Source organism: Glycine max, chromosome 13 (assembly GCF_000004515.6).
Source record: "Glycine max cultivar Williams 82 chromosome 13, Glycine_max_v4.0, whole genome shotgun sequence".
Lineage (NCBI taxonomy): Eukaryota > Viridiplantae > Streptophyta > Magnoliopsida > Fabales > Fabaceae > Glycine > Glycine max.
In genome coordinates this window covers 44,435,994-44,458,410 of record NC_038249.2, presented here as the reverse complement: position 1 = coordinate 44,458,410, position 22,417 = coordinate 44,435,994, and the positions used below count along the sequence as shown (strand labels likewise).

The 22,417-nt window shown below is 32.5% G+C and overlaps 3 protein-coding genes across 3 annotated transcripts; 2 read left to right on the top strand and 1 right to left on the bottom strand.

Moving 5' to 3' along the window:
• Window positions 1-40: 40 nt before the first annotated feature.
• LOC100800831 (RHOMBOID-like protein 1) lies at window positions 41-1,827 on the top strand. Its single transcript, XM_014766138.3, has 3 exons — window positions 41-668; window positions 745-953; window positions 1,058-1,827. Exons 1-3 carry the CDS (start codon window positions 513-515, stop codon window positions 1,200-1,202), a joined length of 510 nt encoding a protein of 169 aa, XP_014621624.1. The 5' UTR covers window positions 41-512; the 3' UTR covers window positions 1,203-1,827.
• A 664-nt stretch (window positions 1,828-2,491) lies between these two features.
• On the bottom strand, window positions 2,492-3,634 carry LOC100305986 (uncharacterized). Its single transcript, NM_001248978.2, is given in 5 exon segments — window positions 2,492-2,755; window positions 2,855-2,947; window positions 3,050-3,157; window positions 3,287-3,344; window positions 3,420-3,634. Coding segments are annotated over 5 exon segments (519 nt in total). The 5' UTR covers window positions 3,598-3,634; the 3' UTR covers window positions 2,492-2,673.
• Window positions 3,635-9,981: 6,347 nt separating this feature from the next.
• Window positions 9,982-12,915, top strand: LOC100800298 (pentatricopeptide repeat-containing protein At1g52620). The gene has a single exon (XM_003542065.5). The coding sequence runs from the start codon at window positions 10,128-10,130 to the stop codon at window positions 12,603-12,605; it is 2,478 nt and encodes an 825-aa protein (XP_003542113.1). The 5' UTR covers window positions 9,982-10,127; the 3' UTR covers window positions 12,606-12,915.
• The last annotated feature ends 9,502 nt before the right edge of the window (window positions 12,916-22,417 follow it).

Here is a 22,417-nt window from a genome sequence, read left to right as displayed (position 1 = left end):
TATTGTCTTCTCCTAACTTATATGATTTTTAACTTTTTTTATTTCTACTCAAAAAACTTTTAACGTTTATCATTATCATTATGGATGAACATTGAAGAATCCGCATGAAACAATATTTTTCTCATTAAAGATGCAATAACCTAATTGATTATTATTTGTCCTCTCTCCCTTATTAACTAACTAACTAGCTGGTTTGAAAGGGAAATAAATGCCTACAATTCATTCATCTTTTTGGGGCTATTGTAGGCTGCGGCCATTAGGAGCCCTTGAAAAGAACCTAGTGGAGGACCAAAATGAAGGATGGCGCTTTTTTTCCTGCATGTTTCTTCACGCTGGAGTCGTGCATTTACTAGCCAATATGTTCGGTCTTCTGTTTATAGGCATTCGGCTTGAGAAGGAATTCGGATTTCGTAAGGCATACTACTGGATTTGTGCGCATTGAACCTCTGCATGATCTTCTTTAGTTAAATTATAATCTCTTGAATTTGGCAGTGAAAATTGGATTCTTATGTATGCTTTCTGATTTTGGCGGAAGTTTGTTGTCTTTTTTGCATTTGCAAGAATCTGGAGTTAGTACCGTATCAGTTGATGCATCCAGTGCACTATTTGGTCTTCTGGGAGCCATGCTTTCTGAACTTCTGACTAACTGGAGTATCTATGCAAATAAGGTACTTTATATAATCTGTCAGTATTCGAAAAGTGTTTGTTTGTGAAACGACAAATTTTAACCCATGCTTACTTCAGTGTGCTGCTCTTATTGATCATTGTTGGCCTAAATTTGGCTGTTGGATTTCTACCTCGAGTGGACAATTCAGCTCACATAGGAGGGTTGTTGGCAGGATATTTCCTCGGTTTCATTCTTTTAATGCGCCCTCAATATTGATACGTAAATCCAAGTACAAATGGTATCAATATTTCTTCCTGATCATGTCAGTGATCATCTTACTGCTCGGGTAAGTAGTTACAATTTTCTTGCTTGTCAGTTGTCACAAATCACTATATTGTCTGTCATGCTTTACCTAACATCCCGAACCTGATGCAATAACTAATTTGACAGATATGCGTGTGGCCTAGCTAAGCTGTACATAGAAAAGTCACCGGAGAATTTTCCCTTACCTAGAGAGTTATCCACGATGAAGGGTTCTAATTCCACAGCCAGTTCTTCAAGCTTACATGTACAAACCAAAAATCTTCCCTTTTAGAAGCGTATAATGCAGTAGATATGTCATACAGAATCAGATAAATAAAGTTTCGCTTCAATTTATTTTGAGACATCTTCATGATTACAATTGCTTCTCAGAATTCTGGCTTCAACTTCCTTTTCAGAATTCTGGTTTCAAATTCCTTCTTCATTCCAGGTACATGATTAATTTGTGCTCTATCCAGCAGAAGAAAAGGCCAAAGTCCAGTACATGAGATCATATGTCATACTATACATGTATCTTTTTGTTTTGGCTTCTTATATCAATGTAAGACATTCTTGAATACTGACCTCCTAATTTATCAGACCACGTAAAATAGTGCTAAAGTGTATTACTCATCATTTATTCAAAACTGTTCTACTTTCTACTTCTAGAATCAGCTGTATATAGATCTCACCACAACTAGATGTCAAGATTCATCAACAATGAATAGTTCTTCATTTTTTTTGTGGTGGAACACTGGAACTAATAGTTCATCCAGTAGAAAGGAAAAAAAGCTGGGGCTTTGATTTGATTTATTTCTTTGTTAAAGCAGAAATTTACTGGCGTACTTTTCTCGTACTTACATAGCCAACAAATTTACGGCAGGTTTTACACTTTTTTTTTTTTTAAGGTCCAGTCCATTGCTCCCCCCACCCCCCCCCCCCCCCCCAAGTGCAGTCATTACTATTAAATCAACTCTAATGAATTTTGCGCTTAACCTACTGTTAAATAATCAATCTCAAGAGGAAAATGTAGCTAGTATCTTGACAAGAAAGATGACAGAATTCCAACAGAAGTATGTCATCATGATGTAACAATCCACATTTTACATGCTTTTACATAAAGAACGTATTTGTGAAGATTTGAGGATCTCATTACAACTAGATCCATCACCAATGACTAGTTCTGCTTCTACTAGGAAGGAGAGCTGAGGCTTTGGTTTAATTTATTTCTTTGTTGAAGCAGAAAAACTAAAACTTGTCAAACAAAGATACAATTTTTACCAAACAAAGACCCACCAGGATTGGTTGTAGGATTGACTAATTAAAATTCATAAAAATTGTGTCCTTCTCTCTCCAACATGACCATATTCTATTGCTCGACAATAGGAAATGATCCAAATCCAAAAAATATCTGAGTCAAGGTTAACAGAATTCAGTTTACAGAGAAACTGTTAAACCAGAACAGTTAAAAGTTAAATACAGATAAACAACTTATTTAATAATTCCCTGATGAAGTTAAGAAATTAGGAGTGTTTACTGAAAGAAATGAAATTGCAAAATCATTTGGGACAGAAAATATTATTACGAATTGATGATGTCCTCTGCTTCTATGAGCTTATCAAATAAAACGACAAGTAAAGCTTCTATACAGTAGTACACAGAATCTTCAAAATATTTGAGAACAGGATATGACTTGGACTATAAAGAAGCCCAGTTTTTGAACTTAGCACATTACTGTTACCTCCAGTACTCATGCCAGGATGATGCTATATTTCACATGATTCCGAACGACCAAAAATCAGGTAACGATTGTTTGCAACATTGTCATAAACAAAATCTCTGATAAACCTGCAGTCATCCATAACATATATCATCAACTCTGTTCCCCTTAAGCAATTAATAGAACATGATAAAGCCGGCAAAGCAAGTGGATAAAATAATACTTACAGAGGCACAAATTGAAGAAGAATTGCTAGCTGTGGAAAGGGTAAGTCTATATATTCCATTATCTTCAGCACGGCTTCTGACTTAATATAGGATCTAGAATCAACCAGGAAGTCATATGTTTCACTGCTAATTCTTCTCTCTTAAAATTTGTAATCATAAATTTATTCTTTCTTCACAAATAATTAATATACGCACCTTTCCTTTTCAACAAGTACAACACTTGAGATATCATCAGGAGCTCTTCCTGATCTCCTGAGTAAGATTTTACCCGTTTCACTCTGAAGAGGTTCATATCTAATTGTCCTATCAACAAAGCAGTAAAACAAACGAAATAACTGACCAAAGAAAAGATTTCATTATCTTTCTATCAGGGCTGCAACAAAAAACTTAGAGGAGACAATTTTCAAAAGGAGGATAGATCATATCATTTACTTATTTCGATCGTTATCACGAACGAACTTCACACCCCCGTTGCACAAGTTGCATACTCCTGTGTCACAAGCAAGAATTTTCAACCAACAGTAGCATTTGTACGAAGAAAAAAGGATGAGTGAGGGCTAATTACCGTCAAATAACATGATGGGTCGTTTGTCTTGGTCGAAGAAACTGTTAGTGGCTTCAACCCAGTCGCTTCGGGGTTGTGACAGAGTGGCAAAGGTGCTAGATTTTCGTGCAGGAAGGGAGCACACGCTTGAGTTGAAGCGCATGGCACGGCCAGGAAGTGGTGGAAGCTGAAGAGCCATTCAATTGAAGCAACTCGGAGAAACACCGCAACCCAACAAAAACAAAATTAGATAATTGAGTTTTAATAAAGTACTAGTTAAAAGATTTTGGAAAATGAATAACTCGTTTTAAAAGATTTTTCTTTTCCAAGCTTGTTCTTTGCACGATAATATTTTTTTTTCAAGTGAATATGTACTACTTAAAATACTAATGCAACTTAGAGTAGGAAGAAAAAATGTTTTTGAGTTCAAGAAAATTTTCAAAAGTAGAATTCTTTTTTTAAAAAATATTGAGACATGTTGTAAATTCCACTAAGCCTTTTTTTATGCCGTTAAATCATTTGATAGAAACTCAATAATATAACATTCGTTGTGATTTTTTCTCCAAATAACTCTAAAAACTACAATCTTTTTAAGGAGATAACATATTATTCTTCCTACAATTAAAAATATAAATAAATCTAAAAACTCCAATTGAGAGAAATGTTATTTATCCAATTGTGTGTCATAAATTTGGCAGGAGGACTCATCTAACATTCTAACCTTCTTTATATACGGTAGGAAAAAAAATATAAAAATAGATTATCACTAGTTTGCGATTTAAAATGAAAGAAGATTCTACTTTGTAGTTTTGGTATTTTCACCACTTTGTACAGGTAACATTACTAGTTTCTGTTTCGTATGGCAATTCTTTGTTTATAGTAGGTGACACGGCAACGTACTTTTGGATCTACGTGGTGAGTGAAATACCACCAAAAGAGCTAGCTAGAGTGCTCGAGAGAACAAAAACAAAAATCCGAGCAAACTTAGACACATCATGACAACCTGCAGCCACATATTATCTGCAGCCTATATCATGTCATTTTTAACTCGTTGATCAAGGTTATCTGCTTAATTGAATAAAAAAATTTGAAATTCTGATTGGAGTTAATTATTAAATAAATTGGTCGATTTCAACTTTTGTAAATTTTACAATAACAGTTCTTGAGTAGGCTAACTCATTCGTATATATTTGTGTGATTAAAAAAAATTGAACTCCAAATACCACACGTTAAGCACATATATCTGTTTGTTGATTAGTTTCATATTAAAATGTTTATTACATATTAAATTGATAAAGTTAAAAAATAATTTAAGAGATATTTTATAAAACCCAAAATAATTAAGTTGTAAATAAGCTAAACTAATCAAGCTTGGGCATCTTCTACTGGTACAGTGTCTCGTAATATGTCAAATATATACAAGATTTTCACATGGACATCTCAATAATCAAGAGACATCATCGTAAACGAAATATAAAAATATTATAAATTTGTTTAAGTGATTAGAGTTTTTATTTTTATATCCACAATTTCAACCTCAATTTTTTTAACGTAATTCAGATTTCATCCCTACATTCATAATCTTCTCCTAACAAATTTTTAAACAAATTGAATAAATTTATGAATATTCCCTCAACATGATTAGGCTCGATAATTTTTATCATTTTAAGAACCTATATAGACCTAACATTATAATCTTAATATATCTTTAATTATAAATAACATCCTAAAAATAAGACAATGTTATTTTTTAAAAATCTAAACAATATTCTAAAGATTTAAAATTACAAATTTTAAGTTATTTCCTAGTTATCTATCTTAGTCCTAAACCATATCCACAATCTTACCTTTATCAAGTCCAAAACATTATTAAAGTTAAAAAAAAAAAAAAAACACTCCAAAACACGACTTTTGTTATGCATAATCCAAGCAAACCACAAAATGGTGTGCCCAAAAAGATGATTAACATAATGCTTGTTTTCCTTCTGAAAAGATAACTAAATTGGATATAACAATCGAAGTTATATATGCAAGACTTCAAAATATCCAAGCAAACCACACAACGGACTATGGAGTATTAGGCGCAAGACCTCGAGGTATCCAAGTTATGCATGAATACTATGATTTATCATTGAGCAAAATAGGAATAAAAGATAAATATCTTCCTCAAAGGAAAGCACAACGCACCAGATACCTTACGCACCAAATATCTTCCTCTCTTACATTATTTACTCAAGTTGGGAACATATCCAAAAAGTTCCACCAAGATAACACAAGCACTTTAAGAGGAGCAAAGGTATTCCAAAAGTTTTTAAATGTAACAATAATCAAAAGAATATATGAACTTCTTCACATCAAATGTGCTTGAGGAAACATGTAATCTAATTTAATTAAAAGAAGGAAAGAAAAGTCATAAGGATCTCCTTTCTAAATGTATTGATCTAACGAACCTTTACAAATATAGACGAAACTCAAAGTATTAACTATAACATAGTAGATGCTTAATGAGATAAGTTTCTAGCTGTTCTTGTGCCCCGGAAATTTCTGGAAGTACTATGATATGGGTTTTACGAGGGCGAGCCCTGGTGCAGCGGTAAAGTTGTGCTTTGGTGACTTGTTGGTCATGGGTTCGAATCCGGAAACAGCCTCTTTGCATATGCAAGGGTAAGGCTGCGTACAACATCCCTCCCCTATACCTTCGCATAGCGAAGAGCCTCTGTACAACAAGCATCCCTGTTCAGATTCTATCTGGATGGCTTCTGTCCCCACACTGCATAACGGATGCACTGGGCTTAATGAGATAAGTTTCTGCTCTAGAACATGGATCCTATCCGCCGTATGCTTAACTGCTTTGGATTGATGCTGAACAATAGTAGAATGTTCTCATTATTCCCATATATAGAAAAGTTGTTTAAGAGAATAACACTGTCTTTATCTGGACAGCTAAGTTTGGTTGAATGGATCTTTTGCTGTAAAATATGTGAAGGGTGTAGGAGGTGCAAACAAACAAGGGGGAGAGCATTATTGCATTGGAAGGAACAAAATCAAGTGTCTATTTTGTGATTGTCCATAGACATGAGACATTCAGTATATATGTATATGATCATGGTTAACAATCAATAGGAATAGTAATCAGGATGGAGAATTAAGTGCAAGTTTCGCATGGATATGATGTGCTGACATTTGGTATATATTGGTTGTTTGCACAGCCCTCAGGTATGTTCCTGATCATTTAAATTGATTTTTTTAATGCTATTTCGAGTCCTTTTCGTTTTCGTGAAGTCTTCTAAGATTCCAATTCTAATCAATTTTATCAGTGAGTCGATTTTGTTTTGATGTAATTTATTCCTTCGGTTAGTTAAACAAATCCTTGATACGTTTCCTTGCTTATGGTCTATGGGTGAGTATTGTAACATTAGGATTAAATATAATGCCGATAAAAAAAAAGGATTAAATAGAACAAATGACAGTTGAAAAACGAAAGGATAAAAATTAACTATCGTATTTTTTTTTGGTGATGAAATTAACTATTTATTTTAAATATCTGTTGGGTTACTCTTTAATTAAAAGTTTGAAATTAAAATTTTATCTTAGTACTTCAATTAACATTAACATTCAAAATTAATCTATATCAAATCGACTAACAGCATAAGATTTTAAAATTATTTAGAGAATAACAATAGAATAAACAATGCGAACACTAACGATGTAAACGTATTTTATAGTTTTATTTATTTACAAATTATATTTAATAAATTTATTAATTTTATAATAATTATCTTAAAATCACATTAAAAAGAATGATTTTTGACTGGTTGATTGGTAGAAAGTGGCCATGCATGCTTATTAAATTTATAATAATAATAATTGTTCATAAACGATAACAAGATAATTATATGTAAAAGTGTAACATTTTTTTAATAAGGATTAACCATTTAATAATGTATTTTTTTCTATTAGGGAAACTTTAAAGATAACATATTTTACTTTGGCAGGTTAATATATAATAATATAAATAGAATATTTTTTTCTGAAAAATTTAATTTATACAAAATTAATTAATTAGAAATATCTATTTTTTAAGTAAGACCAACAAGCTCACGCAAGCAGTCAAGCTCAAGCAGTGAGCAAGTTGGAGAGATAAAAGGCATTAAGAACATAGGTTGAGTTAATTTTATTTTTTTTACCTAATATATGTGTTTTTTAAGGTTGCATGTACCTGACCCAAAGTTTACCACCATGTTTAAATTTTCGTTTGCTCGTGTTGAAGGCAGCATGTACATGCCACGGAAAGCGAGATTAACAATCTCTATTTTATGGACTAATACATTAAGTTGTCTCTAAAATTACAAGTATTGATCAATTTAGTCTTTCAATGTTATAAATAAAAAAATATTAATTTTTAAAATTATCAATCAATTTAAATAAAAATAAAATAAAATATTAAAAATTATTAAGACAAATGATTCGACATTTTAATCTCTTAAATGAGTTCTGAATTTACTTGACATGAAGTGATACCTGAAGGTACCACCTTACTAAAAAAACAACTAATCCAATGGAAATGAAATTAAACCTTCTAATTATACCAAATTTTTTTAATAAAATGAAAATACATGGCCACTTTTGTTGGTCACTTGGTCTCTAATAAATATTATTAATTTAATATTTAAAGTTGACAATTATCAATCAATTTAGTCCTTAATATACATATAAAAAGTTCTTATACATGATCACTTATGAATCAGCTTTTATGATGGCCCTTTGGGTCCATAGGTCCGTATCTTTTTTAAGGTATGATTATTCTTAGGTGACGATATTTATAAAGATACTTTAAAATTTAAATTAAAAAATAAATATTATAAGTGAAAAATAAAAATGTAATTAGGATAAATTCACCTTCTCTGTATATTTTTATTCATGATATTTATTGTCATTTATGGTGGATTCAATTACCTATTTATAAGTAAATTTTTCTTTCATAATTTTAGGAAATGAAATGGCTAATGATTACAAAATATCGGTGACTAATTTGATGATATTATACTTTGTAGTAATATTATTAAATAAAAATACATTCAAGTTAGTTAATAGGTCTACATATATATAAGATAACAAAATTAAATTGTTGTATAAATTAATAAGTATATGATCTCAAAATATTATAATAAAATTTTAGTATAATAACTACAGCATCTTCAGTAATAATATTTTATATTATTTAAATACGCTTACCTATTACTAAATATTAAAAAAATAAACTAAACTCATTTTTTAACTAAATAAACTAAAAAACGTTATACTAAATCTTAGAGTTATTTAATAAATAAATCTCATTCAGTTTGAATTAGGAATTCCCAACAGTATTATATTAGGATTTTAAAAAATTATCTTAGTGTAAAAAAATAGATACTTATTATCATTTTTACAATAATGATCTCATCAAACAAAAAATATCCAACAATTGTTTCAAACCCTATTTATATATTTATTCACTTATACATTAATCAACTAATTAAGTTTATTAAAATTATATAGGCTTAAAATATGTTGAAGGTCTATGATAAATAGAATTTTGTTTTAGGTCCCTATTAATTTTTTTTTTGTTTTCAATACCTGATATATTAAAACTTTTTTTTAAGTCTCATTCGTTAGTTAAGTGATGACGTAACATTATCATAATCTTTAATAATATTGAAAAAATCATTTTGTAAGGTAACATGTCATCAATTGACTGATGACAAAAATTCAAAACAAAAAAATTTAATATATAAAAGACTCAAAACAATAAAATTTTGTTTTAGGTCCCTATTAATTTTTTCTTTGTTTTCAATACCTAATATATTAAAACTTTTTTAAGTCTCATTCAGTAGTTAAGTAATTACGTAACACTATCATAATCTTTAATAATATTCAAAAGATTATTTTGTAAGGTAACATGTCATCAATTGACTGATGACAAAAATTCAAAACAAAAAAATTTAATATATAAAAGACTCAAAACAATAAGATTTTGTTTTAGGTCTCTTCTAATTTTTTCTTTGTTTTCAATACCTAATATATTAAAACTTTTATTTTAAATCTCATTTATTAGTTAAGTGATGATGTAACACTATCATAATCTTTAATAATATTGAAAAGATCATTTTGTAAGGTAACATGTCATCAATTGACTGATGACAAAAATTCAAAACAAAAAAATTTAATATATAAAAGACTCAAAACAATAATTTATCAATACCTTAAACATACTTTAGTCAATTATATATTTTTTGTCTTCATATATATACAAATTCATTTACATGAATAAACGTGTAATCAAGATATCACAATTACAAATTTAAAAATAAAATCTCATAAATTTCAAGAATTTGAGTTAAATTATTTAATACATATTTTCATGAAATTTATTGAAATCCATACTAAAAAAATCATTAAATTTATATATAGTTCTTAAAATTATAAAAAAATGTTGATTGAATATCGAATTTTATTGAATTCCTTTAAAAACCTTAATAATCTCGGCTGATTTATCGTAATTGAATACTCAGATCTTTTTCTAAATTATTTAAAATTAAAATTGAACACACCACTGAGTTGAGAGTCTAAGACAGTAAAAGTGGAGGAGGAGGCTAAGACCCTGGCTACTGGCACTTGTTGTTTCTTGGACTCACATCATATGATATGTTAGTAGCAAATTCATGATTGAAATGTTCAACTTGATTTCAAATGTCCAAGGCCATTCTTTCTCGAATCAAACCTCGTCACCGCCCCAAAGGTTCCTCCTCCTCTTTGCCTCCCCGCATCAACCACCTCGTTTCCGACGTCATCCAAATCCTTAGAACTAGTAAAACCCACCAATGGCAGGATCCCCTCGAATCTCGCTTCGCAGAATCCAAGGTTGTCGTTTCCGACGTTGCCCATTTCGTCATCGACCGAGTCCATGACGCAGAACTCGGTTTGAAGTTTTTCGATTGGGCTTCGACCCGACCCTTCTCTTGTTCTCTCGACGGGGTTGCCCATTCTTCTCTTCTCAAGCTCTTGGCCAGCTACAGGGTGTTCCCTGAGATCGAGTTGGTGCTGGAGAACATGAAAGCTCAACACTTGAAACCTACCCGTGAAGCATTCAGCGCTTTGATTCTTGCATATGCTGAATCTGGGTCTCTTGATAGGGCCCTCCAGTTATTCCATACTGTTCGTGAAATGCATAATTGTTTTCCCACTTTTGTCGCTAGCAATTTGTTGCTGAATGGTTTAGTCAAAAGCGGGAAAGTTGATGTTGCGCTTCAGCTGTATGATAAAATGCTTCAAACAGATGATGGCACTGGTGCTGTTGTGGATAACTACACCACCTCCATAATGGTGAAGGGATTATGCAACTTGGGGAAGATTGAGGAAGGTAGGAGGTTGATTAAGCATAGATGGGGGAAGTGTTGTGTGCCACATGTGGTGTTTTATAATATGATTATTGATGGGTATTGCAAGAAGGGTGATCTCCAATGTGCAACTAGAGCTCTCAACGAATTGAAAATGAAGGGGGTTTTGCCAACCGTAGAAACTTACGGGGCTTTAATTAATGGATTTTGCAAGGCAGGGGAGTTCGAAGCAGTTGATCAACTTCTGACAGAAATGGCTGCACGGGGATTGAATATGAATGTGAAAGTGTTTAATAATGTTATTGATGCTGAGTACAAGTATGGTTTGGTAACTGAAGCGGCTGAGATGTTGAGAAGGATGGCTGAGATGGGTTGTGGGCCAGATATTACAACTTACAATATTATGATTAACTTTTCATGTAAGGGTGGAAGGATTGAGGAAGCTGATGAACTCCTAGAGAAGGCAAAAGAAAGGGGATTGCTGCCTAATAAGTTTAGTTATACCCCCCTCATGCATGCTTATTGCAAAAAAGGGGATTATGTTAAGGCATCAGGTATGCTTTTTAGGATTGCTGAAATAGGAGAAAAATCGGACTTGGTTTCTTATGGAGCTTTTATCCATGGAGTTGTTGTTGCTGGGGAAATTGATGTTGCACTGATGGTCAGAGAGAAAATGATGGAGAAGGGCGTTTTTCCTGATGCTCAAATTTACAATATTTTGATGAGTGGTCTCTGTAAGAAAGGAAGGATTCCTGCCATGAAACTACTACTTTCAGAAATGCTTGATCGAAATGTTCAACCTGATGTGTATGTTTTTGCCACATTGATAGATGGTTTTATTAGAAATGGTGAACTTGATGAGGCAATTAAGATTTTTAAAGTTATAATTCGGAAGGGTGTGGACCCTGGCATTGTGGGGTATAATGCCATGATCAAAGGTTTCTGTAAATTCGGAAAGATGACAGATGCTCTGTCTTGCTTAAATGAGATGAATAGTGTGCATCATGCTCCAGATGAATACACATATTCCACAGTTATAGATGGATATGTAAAACAGCATGACATGAGTAGTGCACTTAAGATGTTTGGACAAATGATGAAACATAAATTCAAGCCAAATGTGATCACCTACACCTCTTTGATCAATGGATTCTGCAAGAAAGCAGATATGATCAGAGCTGAAAAAGTTTTCAGCGGGATGAAATCTTTCGATTTGGTGCCTAATGTTGTCACATACACTACACTAGTTGGGGGTTTCTTTAAGGCTGGTAAACCTGAGAGAGCAACATCCATTTTTGAGCTAATGCTGATGAACGGTTGTCTTCCAAATGATGCTACATTCCATTACCTGATAAATGGTTTAACAAATACTGCAACTAGTCCAGTTCTTATTGAGGAAAAGGATTCTAAGGAAAACGAGAGGTCCTTGATTTTGGATTTCTTCACAATGATGCTTTTGGATGGATGGGATCAAGTGATCGCTGCTTATAATTCTGTTATTGTTTGTCTTTGTAAGCATGGAACGGTTGACACTGCTCAATTATTGCTAACTAAGATGCTCACTAAAGGGTTTCTTATAGATTCTGTATGTTTCACCGCTCTGCTACATGGCTTATGCCATAAAGGCAAATCAAAAGAATGGAGAAATATTATATCCTGTGATCTAAATAAGATTGAACTTCAAACTGCTGTTAAATATTCCCTGACATTAGACAAATACCTATATCAGGGAAGACTCTCAGAGGCTTCGGTTATTTTACAGACCTTGGTTGAAGACTCCAAGTTTTCGGATCAAGTAGAGAAAGATCTAAAGGTTATAGCAAGACAGTGAGGAAATTCCCATGCATCAGGAAATTCTACAGACTTAAGAAGTCGAACAACTTTTCACTCTTAAAGAAGACGTTGATATTTTTTCTGAATTCTATTGATAGGCAGAGGACTACAAGGCCCAATAGGAAGCATTTGGAGGATTATGTCTGAAGGAATTCTGTTATAGGATCTGTTATGCTGGCACTAGAATCTGTTAGAATAATTCTGTTAGTGCTTATTGTTATTTGGCCTTTGCTTTTGTCCTTTAGCAATTGCAAAAGCTATGTATATGGCCTGTAATGAAGAAATGAAATAAGAACATATTAGCCTTCTCTTGCCTTGCTTATTGTGGAGGTGGCTTAGTCCTCGAACTCTAAGGACAGTTACCTCCTCCCTAATAATTTTGGTGCTTTCATTGAACATATGGCTGAAACCACGCGTTCCAAGTCCAATATGGACCACTCACCTCTACACAGTTTCATCTCACAGCTACCTACAACTCCATGGCCTCCAAGCTAATTATACTTGATGACAATACACAACAAAGAGACAACGCAAGTTATCTTCAGACAAGCATTTTATGAAGAGGTTATCAATGAATCATTATTTGTTCCAACATTTTGTAGTGTTACTGGCATGCTTTGAATAACTATGTATTATTTGCAATCAAGAGTTTATATTTTGTTTAGGATTGAAGAGTTTATCTATTGATGTTTTTTCCCTTTTAAGGCTTAAATATATTTGTTGTTCTTATAATTTAACATTTTTTTAAAATTTTTGTTCTTATGATTTTTTCTTGTTTTAATCCTTATAAAATGTGTTTTTTTTTTCTTAAAACGTTTCATATAGTACTAAATGTTATATAAAACGTTGTAAGCACAAAAAATAAAACTAATACATTTTGCAAGGATTAAAACAAAAAAATTGAAGGGACAAAAATTAAAAAAATATTAAATTACATAGACAAAAAAATGTTTAAGCCTTCTTTTAATTACCTTTTGTAAGGGGTATATGTTTAATATACCTTATAGATATATGTTTAGTATTTTTTTAAGATAAAAGTTTATTTTTTGGCTAAGGATGAGAGTCTAATTAAGGTCCACAACTAACTAAATACTTGAATAGAAATGTTAGGTCATATTTTCTTACACACTCTTTTGAATGCATCCTCTTTTATTGTTTGAAATTTACATCCTCTTTCTTTGTTTGAAATTTATTGAAAATCATAAAATTTAATGGATTTTATATTTATTTAATGGCTTACTCTTGATCTTAATTTTATAGTTTTCAATACATATTTTAACCAATAGAAAATAGTATATTTAAAAGAGGCTATTGTTAATATTTCTTATATTTAAATTAACAAGACGAGGGATAGCCAACCCCATGCATGCAACCACGTAAATGAAGAACTAAAACCAAGGGAACGTGTAAACACCCGGTGGGTGAGACAATGCAATATAATTATCTTCAGACAAATGAAGTGGCTATAAATGAATAATTATTATTTTTTACTGCATCAACGAATAATTAGACTCATCCTTTTTCAATATTACTGGTATGCATTAAAGATGTTAAATATTAATTATCCTGTGCAAAATTTTATTTGATCAAAACTATTACATATTATAAGTGAGATTTATTTTTAGTTAAATATATTTTTGATTCCTGATAAATATATATTTTTTACGTTTGGTCTCTAATAAATTTTTCTTTCAGATCGGATCCTTAATATTTAAAAAAATTTGTTTGAGTCCTCTGTCACTAAATCCGTTAACTGCTTGTGACTGTTAATCGGTCACGCAGACATGTCACGTGTGATTTTTGTCTGATTGAGATCACATATAGGATTTTTCAAAAAAAAATTAAAAAGAAAAAATGATGACGTTTGAGTATTTTTTTTTCACCTTCACCACCATGACCTTGAACTGGTCCTCCTAATGGTCATGGTTGCTACCAACATCCTCTCCCTCTACCACCCTCTAATCCCCAAACCACAATGTCTTCACATTTTGTCTCAAAGTTCTTTCCTCCTGCAACCTCGACCTCTCTCTCCAGCAACTTGAGGTTATAAAACTGCTTTGTCGCCATTGGCCAGCCCAAAATCGACACCCCTTGACTTAGTGATTCTAGCATCGAGTTCCACCTACAGTGACTCAGAAACACATACACAACAAAATGAGACAGAATCACCACCTAAGGAACCCAATCGTGAACAACCAAGCCCTATTATCACCTGGCACGAAGCCACTTGAACGCATCCCCAACCAACCCCATCGCATTCCCATGGATGCAATTGAATGCTCTCTTAGCAAAACCAAAAGTATCTTCCCTCATTCACTCTATTATAAAGCATCAAAATCCAAGGCAAAAAGGGAAAACTAGAATCCCCCAAAATATATTGAGGAATTAAACCCCGAAACAATTGGCGAGGGAGGGGGAGAGGAGGTGGAGGAGATGGGAGAAGGAGGGTTCGGACGTGCAGATGGCGTGGAGCCGTAAGGAATCAGAGACGGAGCGAAAGCGGTGGAACTAGGAGTTTCTGTGCGGTGGAGAGAGAGGCGGCGAGGGAGAGTGAGAGATAATGGATGAGATTAGTAGGGGTGAGTAAATAGGCCCAGGTCCATGGACTGGCCCACGATCCGCACGAGTTACGAACTAATTTTTTTAAACGGTCCATGGTTATGTCATATTTTTTGGTCTGTCCTGCTTAACCCGCGGACTATGCGGGTTTGACCCGCGGGGTCCGCGAGTTGTCCACAGCCCGCATTAGGTTTGTTTTGTGTGACCCTGATCCAATTATATTAGGTTTGATTTTCTCTTTTTCACTTCAAACTTTTCCTTTAAGATAACAGATAAAGAAATATATTAGATAAGATAAAGATTTAAAGATAAGAATCAAATATTTAAATTAAAATATGATAAAGATAAAAAAGGATAAGATAAGAAAAATAAAAGATAATAGAAATAAAAGATTAAGATAAAAAAATATAAGTGATAACATGCTAAAAATCTTCCTTTTTGATATTTTCTCAATCTTTTTTTTTAATCTATCATTTTCATATCTGCAAGTCATAAATAATAAAAATATCAATTCTTATCATTTAAGCCAAAAATAATTATTAAATAAATATTTTTAAAGATATTTCAATATATTTTTATTATAAAAATAGCTCACATCATATTTAACAGTTATCATTGTAGCAGACTAAGAACATTTTTTTCTCCGCAGCCACACGTGCGCGCAAGTCATACGACTCTTTTCCTTACAAGGAAAACAAAACGCAACTCACACATGTGACACACCACAGCGTCACAGCCTCGGCCCACCACCGCACAACCACACAAAGTACATCTCTTCTCTCTCTAGACTAGAATTTGTTTTTATCCTATCTTTCTTGGGGCTGATTCATTGTTGTTGTGCTCTTAAATGTGGAGATGAAGAAGGCTCAAGCTACTTCAAATATGTAATCATTTGTTGTTGGAGATGTTTAAATTTCATAATTTAGATTTATTACTTGGATTTTCTTTTGTTAAGACATTATTTATTTTATTGATGTAATTGACTAATTATTGAGATTTTATTTACATTTGTATTGAACTTAATTTGATTATATTGTATTTTTATTAAAATTGAAATTCTTTTAAAACTAGGCCCACGGAAAGGCCTGTTTGACCCGCGTAGTCCGCAGGGCAGGGACGGACCAATTTATTTGGTCAATGTAAGAAGCGGGGCAGATTGGCCCAGTCCGCTGCCAATGCGAACTTATACGGGTGGACCGACTCGCTTACCCACCCCTAGAGATTAGGGATTTGGGACAAAGGGATTAGGAAGGGAGGACTATACTGCATAGGAACGAGGTTGTTTTCACTAATTAGGAACGAGATCATTTTGGGAGAGGAAGGACTATATTGTATGTTTAATTGTGAAATCAAATCATATTATGCAAATGGTGTCCTTTTTTTTTTTACAAATTAAAAAAAAATCTATGTATAATCCCACTCAGACAAACTTTATTAATAGTCACATAATAAGTAGATAATGATTTTAGGCAACGATCTAAGACCAAAAAAATATATATATTAGGGACTTGATCAGTGTTGAGTCTTTGGCAAGTGCACCAAATCGTTACAAGTAGTAAACCTCGAAAGTCCGAGTATCGTGTCCACAGGGATTTTATTGCACTTATTAAATACTTTTCAGTTTGTAAGTGGGAGTAAAATAGTAAAAACAGGAATAAAAGTAGGAATAGAGTGTTATCACTAAAACAAATAAGTAAAGAGGAAAAACAATTGATAAAGATGCCAAGACCAGACAAACCCAATTGCCCTACTATGCATGTAAATATGATATTCATTATCAATGAAATGGTATTAGTTCTACCCACATCTGTTAATTACTTGCCCTGATGCCTCACGTTGGCAAGCCTATTTTAACCACCTATCTCCCAAATGCCTTTGCGAAGATTCAATAATTAAAATGCATTAAGATTAAGTGCTAGATGTTGCTTAAATGCATGGGCAGTGGGTTATCATTCTATGCCTAGCAATGGTAACCCAAGGATTCTTTTCCTAAGATGTTCTATTAGGTGTTACCCTTTCCCAAGCGTATAACCCCTAAAACTGATGCATGCATTGAATCCGAGCGAATAAAACCCAAAAAGAGATTTAAGAATGAATGCAAGAATACAAGAAAAGAATTAGAACAGAAAAACCTGGAATAAATTCCTTTGCATTGATAACTCTTGAAGCTCATCGTACATCGTTGGCTTTTTAGGCCTGCCAGGCCCTAACTAGGGGATTAGCCACTCATGGCCATTGAGGACTTACAATTGGGGATGAAAGGAAGAATGGGGCTAATAAAACAAAGAATATAGAGAGAGGAGAGAAAGCTCAGGCTTGAAGTACTGAGAGTAGTGCTCTAAGACGAGGTCCTTAGGACTGCCTCTCTATTTATAGTTGCTGAAGTGGGCTTATGGGCCTTCGTAATCGCGCTCAGCGCCACACCACGCGCTTAGATCGCGCGCTGGGCACGCCATGCACGCTGGGCCTGTGCTTCTGTTGGATCGCGCGCTGGGCGCCTAGCTGGGCTTAGCGTGTAACATCCCAATTTTTCGTAAATAAATTTAAAAAGCTTTTTAGTAATAAATAAATAAATATAGAGCAAATAATAGGCTGAGTACCCTAGGTATAAATAGTTATGTTAAGTCAGCTGCCTCCTTTTGGCCTCATTTTCGTTTTTCCCCTTCTCCTCTCAAAACCCTTTCTTTTTCCCGCAGCCCACCAAACCAGTCTCAGAAAAATGACGATCTCAAACCCGTTCACCGTTGGATCGTCGTGAAATTTGAGTATCATGTTCGCAACACAATTCCGAGCATTCTCACCGTTGGGAATTTTGATATAGTGTCTGAACTGAGAGAAAAACCCTTCGCATTTTAGCCTTTTTCTTTCCCGCAGAAACCCAGAGCTGTCTTGGTAAAACTACGATCCCGGTTTCGTTAACCGTTGGATTATTGTGAAATTTGGATATGTTGTTCGAAATTCAATTCCGCACGCTTCCACCGTTGGGATTTGCGAGATAATAATCGTGGAGGGAGAAAAAGGAATCGTATGAAGACAGTACAAGTGGAGGTTTCAATCTCTTCTCCGTCTCTCTGACGTTTGGGAATTCTATCGGAGCAGTCGGATGAATAATTGAAAGAATTTTCGGGAACCGCTAGAGATGTTGTTATCGCTGGCTGAAGACACGTGAGCCCGCTTAGAGGTAAGGGATGAGTTATTCACAGTTGGGAATTAGTGAGAACATGTGTAGGGATCCTTAGAGGATTAAATTTGGATTTTATTTTGGGATGTTTGTTAAATTGCAATTTTTCCTTTATAATTATAAATAAAATATTGATGTCCTGATGAAAATTGCTTGATAAATTGTGCTCTTGATATTTGTATATTTGGACCTATGATTTGGATATAATTGTGTAATATTATTTGAGGGGTTTTAGTCCTCATGTTATGATAGTCTTTTATATAAATTGTTATATTGAGGATATGAAATGATAATTCAAATTGTGAGTATGTGATAAATTGTAGAATAACATGTTGCTTTGAGATTATAATATTGTTATTGAGATTAAGTATAAGTGTAAAGTTGAACATGTGTTAATTTGTGAGATACGTGTAAACATGTGATGGTGGATTGTGACACTATGAGATGTGAAATTGTGAATGAGTTCTAGTTGTGGATAAGTGTGTAGTTAACACTTGATGTGAAATTACTTGTGTTGTAAGCTATAAATTGTACAATAGCCCGACCAGCGTTATCTTGAGAAAAGCGTTGATGCGCAGTGTTAAAGAGAAAATGTAGGTTTCCTATTTAGGAACCAGTGTTAAATCGTAGCGCAATTGTGTTGAACGTGTTTAAAACACGAGTGTAAGGTCGTGGGTATTGTATAATTCATGAGCAGTGTCTGCATGCAAAAATTATTTTAGGGGTTGGACCTGAATCAGGAGGGAGAGGCCCTGACGGACTCTTCGGAGTGTAGGCCTTGGGGGTCACCGGGTTTGAGTGCTCCTTTAAGCCTATGCTGATCTCATATGGTTGGAGCATTCTCGCAAAACATCGTGACCCTGACTGGTCTCCCTATGATCTTACTTAGTGAGAGTGACCTGACAAACCCATTGTGTGGTGTGTCTTGTTATGTACTCCTAAGCGCCCCAGGGTGGTTTTTCACTGACATGGTACCACATTGCATATAGAATTGAGTCTTAGCATAACTATTGCATATGCTTGCTAATTGATGTGTTATTATATCTTGATCGAAGTGTGAGATTCTTGTGTAATGTGATTGATAATTGAAAAGTGAATTTTGAATGACGAAGTGGTGAAGTTACGTGAGCTATGTTTAAGTAAGTGGTATCTCATTTATATAATATGTATATTTAATTGTCTTGTTTCTCTATTAGCTAGGAATGTGATAACTCACTCCCTGTGTGTTGTTGTGTTTGGATCCTGTGATGATCTTGAACTTGTGTTCGGGGGAGCAGATGAATAGGTGGATGACTATGAAGAACCTCATGCTAGAGGACACGGGAACACCACGCTCTGATAGGATGTGACATTAGAATATATGTTCTATATTAATTGTATGAGACTTATATGACTTCTTTGAGTCGAGATGACTTTATTATTTATTTGGACAAGTTCGAATATGATGTAGAAGAAAGTGAATGTGAGCCTTTTACCAATTTGAAAAGCTTGTATTTAAAAATGTTTTAAAAATACTTTTAATTAATATTTGAATTTTTATTCCTTTATTAATATATATGTGAGGGGTAGAGGGTGTCATATAGCGCGCGTAACGGTTTCTACTCCTTCGTGCTTAACGCCACGCTTAGCGCCTGCAGTTAGTTGCTCGCTTAGCGCCTGATGCCCGCTTAGCATCCCTGTTGGGCTGGGCCTGCTTCAGAATTCCTTCTTTTTCTTCCTTTCTGTTGCCACTTCTGCTTAATGTACCCTCATTTTTCGTATCTGCAACCAGAAATTCAATTTAATTAATTTTCTCAACTTTTTATTACAAATAACTGCTAAATAATTAATTTTAAGCCAAAATTTAACTATTTAACTCATATAAATTCACAATTATTTAGCAGATATCAATCAGAAGGAAAATTTTATTAGAAATCAAACGTAAAATATGAGTAATTATCAAGGATTAAAAATATATTTAAATCATTTATTTTTTATCGAATAGGTTGAAAAATAAAAAATATTAACACGTTCTTTGACTCGGGAAAAAAATCTATAACGGTGACATATAATAATTGCACTTTAAAACTTTATATATATATATATATATATATATATATCAGGCATTTTAAAATAATAAAATAAAACGACTCTTAATTATAATGAAGCATCTCTTTGTTAAACCGGATCTTCCATAATTAATGTAAACATTAATGCTTGATGGAAGTTTTTTGTTCTATCCAATACACGAATGGGTTGTAAATATCTATTTTTATCATTTATGGGTTGTAACTATCAATGCAGTAGTAGTTAGTGTAATGATACGATATATTCTATTGTAGTGTATTATTTTATATAACTATATTCCATTTTAATGTTGGAAATTAAAGACATATGGTTTTATCTCTTGGCAACGAGTCAGAATATATATAATAAAGATAAAATTAGGTCGTAATAATTTTTTTATAATAAATATTTATATACAGTTTCAAGATTTTATTATATTTGTTTGCAAAATTCCCATATAATTGTTTAAGTTTTAAAATTTTCATAATAAATGTTTAAGTTTTCTAAATTCATCCTTATTTGTGAGTAGGGATAAAAATAAGACTAAACCAAACACGACTTTGCTTTAAAAGTCTGGTTTTACCAATCAACCTATTTAAAAAATCTAAAGCACAAGCCAAACCATTTATCTATCACAAGCTTCTTTTTTGGGTTTGTCATGACCGCTTTGAGAGCCTAATTTGAACAAATACTCTATTTAAAAGTTTATTTTAGATTAAAGTTTTGATATAAACTTGACATAACTCTAAAATAGGGTAATCACCGAATAAGTCGATGAGAAAAACTTTATGTAAAATAAATTATAAACTATAAAATTTGTAATCACTACTACTCAAGAGTCAAGACATGAGGTAGAGGTGGAAATAAGCACACTGAGTTTTATTAGAATTAAATGTGTTTATATAATCTAAGCCCATTTTTAGGTCTAATAAGACTCATTTCTTTTATAGGACTAATATGACTATCATGATTATTTATTTAAAAGTCTATTTTACAATAAAGATTTTAATTAAGACAAAATTATTTTTCAATGGCTCAACTTTATATGTAGGTTAACATATTTAATATTTTTTATAAAAAATACGTAGTTTTTTTAAATAAAAATAAATATGTAATTTTATGGTATTATAAAAAAATAAAATTTAATATAATAATAACAACAAAAAATATTAAATATATTTACTTAAATAGGTTGAGCTATTAGGTATAAAAGATTTTTCAAATGTCCTAAAGCTTGACATGCATTTTTAATCAAATTGATTTTTATAAAAACTTTCACCTAATTTATTTATAAAAAAAAAAAAACATCTGGCTTGACCTGTGCTCAGTTAGGCTAGGTCGTAAGTCCTCTCTCGAGCGTCTGATGTATTCTTACCTTATTTGTGAAGAACATAATAAAACTTAATTTTTCAAAACGAAAGGAATAACAATGCTATATATATAATTTACTATTAAATAAAATTTTAAATAATTATCATCCTAATGATGAAACTATTTTTAGGCCAACAATGAATGAGATTAATCTCTGATTCAACGGGTTAAGAAATAATAGTGGTCTTTAATCAGAAAAAAATAACATTTTAAAGGTAACATATAATTGTACTTTTTAATGAATTAAAACTTCAGACATTTTTAAATAATATAATAAAACAACTCTTAATTTTAATGAAGCATCCCTTTGTTAAACCAAATCTTCCATAATGTGAACATTAATGCTTGATGGAAGTTTTTGTTCTATCCAATACACAATGAGTTGTAAATATTTTTTTAATAACATTTATGGGTTGTAAATATGAATGCAGTAGTAATTAGTTTAATGATAAAATATATTCTACTGTATTATTTTCTGTAACTATATTCCATTTTAATGTTTGAAAGACAGATATATTTCCATATATATCTCTTGGCAACTCCTCAGAATATATTATAAAGATGAAAGGTCGTTATAATTTTTTTTAGAATAAATATTTATATACAGTTTCCTAGATTTCGTTATAAAATTCACATATTGAATGAGTATAAAT